General features: G+C 46.3%; 1 protein-coding gene across 1 annotated transcript in view; it reads left to right on the top strand.

Annotated features, from left to right (window-relative positions):
• LOC119101054 (limbic system-associated membrane protein) overlaps positions 1 to 5167 on the top strand; it is a gene marked incomplete in the record, with an annotated part of 19833 nt that extends 14666 nt beyond the window's left edge. Inside the window, 3 exon segments of the mRNA XM_037224304.1 lie at positions 2473 to 2589; positions 3152 to 3278; positions 4871 to 5167. Coding sequence (XP_037080199.1) covers positions 2473 to 2589; positions 3152 to 3174 — 140 coding nt within the window.
• Positions 5168 to 7941: the final 2774 nt, after the last annotated feature.

Raw genomic sequence — 7941 nt, 5'->3', positions numbered from 1 at the left:
TCTAAGGTTAGATGTAAGCTTATTCCGCAGGAAAATCAGAGCCAAGTTTTCAGTTTATGCGAAAGTCAGTGCGATATTGAAAGGCAACCAAACAACGCGGAGCCGTCACCTGTGGGGTGGGAACTCTGTGGAGGCGAGAACAACCGGAATTTTTACCGCGCTTTGTTCCACTCACCTTCGCATTTTCCACGTTAGATGTTGTCTAGGTTTGTCCCCTAGGCCCCTCCCCCTTTATGCACACTCTGTCCACCCATGATTGGCTGGTTCAGCCGTCAACCCACAAAGTCTGCAAAAATGACGCAGTGAAAAATAAAAGTGTGCCTCCAAATTTGAGAAACTCGCAATTATTGCTCTGTAGCCCACTCAGCACCTCACTAAGACGTATATGGGACCCTCCAGCCCTGCCTTTAGTACACTAAGTCATGACGGTAAGGTGTCGGTGGTCTCTCGAATTTATGAACGATTTGTTTTGGATAATGGAATTATGAGGTTCATAGTTGGGTTTAAAGGCATCCATCAGCATCAAAGACTTTCCTCAGACGCTACCTGCAGGAGTTATTCTTTGCTGGACGGGAGCTAGTTATGCTTGTGTCGTCGGCAAAATTGAGGTTTGAGGGTATCCTCATCGCCATTTAGCCTCATGTTAAGCTCAAGTGACGGAACAAAAAAACAACGACATCGGATAGTTAAGTGTTCGAGAAATCCAGCCATTCTCGGCCGGACCGAGAATACGGATAAAAAAAATACGTTGTGGAGCACAGAAGGGCAATTTTGCCACAAAATAGGTTTAAAACCTTGTTCCCGACCAGGCTCAGCACAAACCAAATGTCATGGCATCAATCGTCAAGCAAGGTCATCACTCGTCATTGACCTTCATCTGACAAAATTGGCGACGCATCCAAGTTGACCCTCTGAGTCTGTAGGTCGAGAATCGTGATGTGCTTAGGGTGCCCAGAGTGTTGTTTGTTGTATAGGGGTCAATTTTCTGGAATTTTTTGCGGGGCCCAGCAACCTACCCTCCTATTGTTTCTCACCGGATTAAGCCCACTATATTGTGATTAAAAGCAATGTATGTTTTTAGTCTTTGCATAGTTTATAAAAATCTTAATTTAAGCAGTATAGTAGTCATTAAGGGAGGTGGGATCCAGGAAGCCGGCACTGGAGGCACGCGTCTCTTCTGATCTGTCCGTGAAGACGCCCCTTTAGAGGCCGCCTCATGGCGCCGATGGCGCCCTTCTATGACGTTCATGGGAAGTGGCACGCATTTTGGTTGTGGGGGACGAGGACGGGGACCATGAAGGACTTGGGTCATTTCATATTCTAGAGCTTTTCACGTTGACCTTGCAAGCCAGCGCGTGTCTTATGACACTAGGTATGTGAAATTTATTGCATTGTTTATCCGCTCAGCTGTTTCGATTTGTGTCTGGTGGCGAGAGCAACCATGGCTTTATGTTACAAGAGTAAGTACGAGACGCCACTACGCAGAAAGATCAAAAGAAGGTGGTTTTTGTCGTGGTCATCTTTTACCTACGTTTTTTTGTAGAATCCATAAAAAACAATGGGGGCCAAGCCAACATTAGGGGGCCCAACTCAACAGGGGGGGGGGGGGGGGGCAGTGCCCTCACAAAAGAATGCAAGTCGACACCCGCGGTGTGTTGCTATGAGAAGCAAATAAATGCGTTTAGTGTTAACACACAGGCATTGCTTGCGCTCAAGCCATGGACTGCTCGTTTTGGAGCGCTTTAGAGACATCTCTTTGTCAAATCTCGGAGACCACAGCAGAAAAGGCGTGAGATTGACCGTATGGTGTACGTAAATTTGCCGCCTACCGCTTACTTCTCAAACTCAGTGCTGCCATGTGCAGATATACTCTGTTTACCGACCCGGGATCATCTAATGTCCCCCTTTTTTAAACCAGTTTCGACTACAACACAGCGCGATACCTCAAGCGTTCGTGACCGGCCGCCATCGTGACGTCATCTTTTTGCCATTGCAAATGCCCGTTCTGTCCTCAGCTACACCGAGCTGGCCAAGTGCCAACGCAATGTCAGCTCGTCATGATGCGGATCAGGCTTCAACCCGTGCGGTGCAGGATTCTAGCAAATGTGAAATCTGGCGATCGGAATATAAATAAATAGAATTGGTATGATGTAATGCAATAAGCAAAAAGATGTGGCACTGACAATGCAATCTTACGGGACAATGATGTTTCATCATACCGCACAAACACCAACAACGTAAAGCGTGTGCAGCTCAACTCTCAAAGCGACCGGGTCGCCTGAGTTAAAAGCTTTCTTACTGTTGAAATAAGAATCGATCAGCTTGAGGCCACATTCTTAATATAATCAAGCTGGGTGCAGGAATTACACGGCATACCATGCGTTTCGCACGGCTCGCAAGTGTGCAATCAGTGCATCATGCCATCCATAAACACCCGATCGACTATTACACAAGGAATGCTGCTGTTTTCAGCTCTGGAGTCCAGAAGTTTACCATCCAGTAACAGCCAACGGATAAGGGCTTCTATCTCAGCCGTACCCATCATTGGTTGGTATCATCATCATCATCATGGAATTGTTGTAATGTCAGGTAAGAATGTCGTGCAAGATGAATTTCTTGTGTGTTGGCTGGAATGCACCAGTCAACAAGGTCCAGTGTCGCACTTGTTTGCAGGGCGGTCTAGCCGTACTTTTACAGTAATGAGCGGGTGTTACATCTTCCGAATTGTGGCAGTGGTCGCACACAGTTTTCCCTTATTACTTTACATGTGAACCATAGAGTAGACTAGAAACTATCCATGAATAAGCAGCGGTTGCCTGCTTGACTTTGCCTCTGCCATGCCGCGCCTGCTGTGAGTCTGCTGATTATTCCGAACACCAATATAACGAGGCGCTCTGAAAATAATCTAACTTTTTAATGAAAAAAGTCCAGCCCGGGTATTTGAGTGAGTTTTTTTAGTATTGCTCATAAAGAGTTATGCGTGTGTGGTTGTTTCTTCATGACGGAGCAAAAAGAGCAGAGCAGAGATCAACTACGCCCAAAGTCAATAAATGAGCTCAAAAGCACGCGAGTCCCCACTGCACGTCACCACCTGGCCCTCGATTCCCGTAAAACAACAGTGCGCGCCTTCCTCATGGCGCGTTTGTTTCAGTAACGTGTGATATGAGTGAATGAGCTGTGAGAAGTTGGTGGAAGGATCGCTTCGCGCTGCATTTGACTGAACAGCGGCGGATCTCGGAATATGCGGGAAAGAGGCAGCTGTCACATGTTCTGAAACGGTGAGTGTCGACGAAGGTGTGGGGACAAGAGGAGAGGAGACGGTTGACCCATGCCTTCTGAGCCTTGTCGGACCTTCTCGTGTGCACGCATATCCCTTCGATGATGTTTGATCTTAACCCACGGCAGCGCGGCGAGTGCCGCCCTTCCGCGCCGTATTCCGGACGCTGCGGGAAGCCGACAATACGCTGCGCCGAGGCGATGGTGCATTTGACCCGAGGTGATGATAGATTTATTGCGCATGTTTTGCAAAAGCACCATTTGTTCCCCCAGCTGATGTAAAATCACCGACTTATCACGTTATTATTGCGGGGAAGCAGAAGTGCTTTAACGTGATACGATAGTTTGCGCCCATAACTTGCATTAAGTGGTGCTTGTAGGCACACAATCAGGTACCACCGTTTACCATTCATTTAGCAGTGACTTTTTTAAGACGAAACGATTTCAATGACCCATGGTAACACCGTCTGATCTTAAATTGCTCTTGAATAATTCTTGCTCTGTACGTGACCCACAAAAGGTGATATACTTATGTTTTATAAATTTGGCGTATTAACTTAAAAAACTTATATGTTTTCCTTTGTGTTTTACTAACAATAAGGTTTACTTGAATTGGGGTACCCAGTTTGCCTCAAGCAATTACGCGTACATGGATTTAAGAGATAAAAGGCTAGACATGCTAGCCATGTAGCCATGTAGAGAGCCTCCTACGCATCCTTCTGGGATGCGTAGGAGGCTGGGCACTGATGTTTGCATCGGAGCTTTAGTCAAGCTAGGGACCTATTGGCGAGAGGATGCTGACCCTCCCTCGCTAATGACATGGTTGAAGAGGGCTCCCGTGTGGCTAGGATCGCATCTGGTAATTGGGGTTCAAATTGGAAAAGGCGTTTGAAAGGGCTTCATTTTCGCGCTTCTCGTGATGCTCTTGCGCCTCCTCGGCCTCCAAATGTCAATATATGCGGTAAGCTTATAGTTTGAATCGCAAAACTGTTGTGACCACTGCAACTTGCCTCCCGACTAATGATCGTCTCGTCGGGAGTGTGTGCACGTCATCAGAACGACAGTGATTCAGACCGTAAGTTTGCCTAATCGGCCGATTTGAAACTTATTCTGGATCACTGCCTGGAAGTCTGTAGGTCCAAGGCTGGGGCTGTACCGTGTGCTGACAGCACGCTGTAAGAAACATTGCTGACTTCCAACAGGAAGCGCGCGGCGGTATTGGTTCTCTGTCAAGTGTTATCAGAAGTGCCCTCCAACCACATCTCTGTTTTCGTTTGGTGCTGATGCGTACCTACAGACGCCTCAAAGAGGTAGATTACTTGCTGATTATTCCTCAAGATTACTTGCTGATAGCTCTCGCTACTTGGTTCTGCATTTGGTGTTTCGGTTATTGACACAAAATAAGTCCATGCAAGTACATTACTTCTCATTGAATGCACAAGTATGAGATCATCTTGTCACTTCACGGTTTATGTAAGCCCGCTTCACACCAATGATGCTTTGTTTTAGTGAAATCTTGCGTCGAAAAGTAATCTTGGTTCCCGCGTTGGCCGCGCGCCGATCTAGATGGCGTCTAATCAACGTCGTGTTACAGGTTGCTTGGATCCGCGCCGAATAAAGGGGCACATGAAGTTATATGGATGTGACGCGCTGCTAAAAGGACGGGAACACGGCTGTTTCCAGTCTGCACCTTCTAACCGCCACAACTGTGCTAATCTGCCCGGTACTCGGAACGTGTGAGTGGATGTCTCAGTGCCTTTGTGAATATCTCTCTAATACCCTCTCCCGGTCAGGTTATCACTACGTCGGTGTCATGTGTCATTCATTCTTTACCGGTCCGATGTGGTGTAAATGGCGAGAGAAGTTGTTTATAAACATGTGTGAATAAACATCCAATGATTGTTATACGGACTCTGCAATGACACACTCCGCTGTACGTGCGGATGTTGCAAAGAGTGAACTATCCTGAGGCCTGTCACGATGATTTAGCATGCGAAATATCGTCATCGAAAGCGTCGGGAGAGGACTGGGAAAGGCCTACTCATTCGGCCCGCCGCCATAGATCGCCGGCTTTGTCACACTCAGACAAAGCTCCAGGGTGACAGATGAGAACGGGGCAGGATGCCACTTGAATTGAGTCGGGTTCACATGGCCGCCACCGTGGCTTCAGCGACCCAGTGGCAGCAGCCTACAAAGCTACGTGCTTCGCGCAGGACAAGTCACAAAGCCACGAGGCAGTAACTGGGTGGTGGACGTATGACACGACAGAAGCTTCTACGCGCGAATTGTATAAAGCTCCTGGCTGTTAAAGGCACTCGGCTGTCCAGTTTATGCGTGTACCCTCTGCTTGGTACGGAATTTGATCAAAAAGGCTGTCAACTTCTGAAGATATTTTTATAACCGGCTTCGATACCTCTCATGCATCATTCAACCATTGTGAACCATCTTTGAGCAGAGCTGCAGGACGTTATTTGGTATTAAAAGAAAGTATAGGGCGTATCGGGTTATATGATGACAATAACGACATTTACAGAAACGTGGTTTTCAAATAATCATGAGGCACCGGTTAAGCGAATACATTAACTAGTCATCAGAATCTAATAAAGAAATAATCGACATTTTATGGTGGTAGTCATGCGTAATAAGTGCACAAGGTTGAGGCGCGTGACGAACAGCAAAGGCTCTGAACCTGTACAAGCTGCCTATGCAAAAATACCAAAATAATTCAACCAATTAGACTCCAACATCCTAACACTAGATGCGTAGTACGACACTAATGAATGCTCTTCGGTTCTATGACGGTGCCGTCTGTGGATGAGTTGTGTACGCAGGTGAATGATACTGAAAAATCAAACAGAGGTCTGTGCTAGCGTGGATAAGTGGTCAAGGCTTAAAGCAAGTGCCTAAATTTTACTTGTACCGGCGTGGTGACCGCAGTATGTCCAGCTGAAGGTTCAATTTATTTTTATTAATGCGTTAACCCGCGCCCGGCCGGGGTCTGGGACCCGCGTCCGGCCGGGGTCTGGGACGACCGCGTTCGGCGGGGGAAATTGACTTTCCCCTGCGATCTCCATCTTTAAGACGTTGCGCGAGAAAACGAAAAGAAAGTTGTAAAGATCCCATCAAACCATGAAAAATGCCCACCAAATATTTGATCTTGGGTCAAATGTGACGTCATCAGAGGTCGCCAAAGTAAAAGTCATTCTGAGAGATGCAGTTAAAACACATGTCAATACGCCAAAACCGATATTGAGGGCAAAAAGCAAGCATTAAGACCGTGGGAAGTCTACTCGTACCCTTTACGTTCCGCTTAAAGGTCAGAAAGGTCAGGTAAGGTCAACGTAGTGTTAAATCACCGTTCACATTTAGTTTCCCATTAGCCCACAAGAACGACACTTTTGTGTTTTCTTTCACAATGTGATTGTGACTGAGCTTATCTCATTAGGCGCAGCTGAGGGGCAAAATTATACCAGATCCTAAATACCATTTTAGGTTGACCTAGAGGTCAGCTGAGGGCAACCTAAGTCAATTTGATAAACCATCCAGGTGAAAAAATCAAGTGCTAGCCGGGGCTAAGTGACCAGTCCAATGTTGTTCTGTTGCCGCAAATAGTGTGCTGTACATTAACAGGTTTTCAAGATCACAGCTCTTGCATACACTTCACATGGTACATTCTTCACTTGGCAATGTACTTGTAACAAACTGAGAACAGGCACGTTGCTAAATAAAATTTTACGTCATCAGCTTCAACAACACAATACAGAGGTGGCTACGCTCGACGCACTCGTTGATCTAGCCTTTCAGTCACTGACAACAGAGGTCATTGCCATTCGATGACCCCATATGAAGTTTCATGTCCTCACGTGACCTATTATGACTTCATGATGCGTTAAAATGACGTCAGAGTATGTCTTCGGTGAACTTTTAGAATTTTGGACCCGAAATTGCCCCTTAGAAGTGCCTATTTTGAGCTCGCCATGTGTTTTGTGGCAGGCACCCATTGAGATAGATCATGACCAACGTCTTGTGCTCTGTGGTCATGTGTTGGCTGTCCATGTGAGTCAGTTCTCTTTCTTTTATATAAAAACATGAAAACTGCACAAATATGTGTACAAATCTGCGTTATGTACAAAAATGGCAAAAATTTACCACACGCCAGGTCAATGACCTCGCCTGTTTCCAAACATATTAATCCAACAACTTTAAGTGCTATCCAGTTATATTACTATAGCAAGTTTGAGCATTGACAACCGCATAAAAATGGTATGCGTGGGAGAACTTTGTATGAAGTTGACCTCTTTGACCTGATCTAAGTCATTGACCTTTGCTAATCAGAGCTTAGCACTTGCACCAAGGGAGCCAAATTGATGAATAAAGAAAAACCCAAAATTTGGTTTGTTGCAAGCGTTTCTTTTTACCTGTGCTCGAAAATTCATACGGGGAAGCCAGCTTCCCCCCTCCCCCACCTCCTCCGGCCGGGCGTGGGTTATGAGCTGAGAGGCAAGAAGTGTGAAATACATGGGAGCTCTTTTTCCCTTTATCCAGGGATATTTGCACACAGCAGAAACAAAATGTAGCATTTGACATCGATTTTAGGAATCCTGGAAATCGGTATTTACGGAGAGGGTACACACCATCAGGGGAACGCATAGACGGACACGCGGT

Source organism: Pollicipes pollicipes, unplaced genomic scaffold (assembly GCF_011947565.3).
Source record: "Pollicipes pollicipes isolate AB1234 unplaced genomic scaffold, Ppol_2.1 Scaffold_2555;HRSCAF=2994_pilon_pilon_pilon, whole genome shotgun sequence".
NCBI lineage: Eukaryota > Metazoa > Arthropoda > Thecostraca > Pollicipedomorpha > Pollicipedidae > Pollicipes > Pollicipes pollicipes.
Note: the sequence above shows the minus strand (reverse complement) of the source record. Positions and strands in the feature narration are given on the sequence as shown.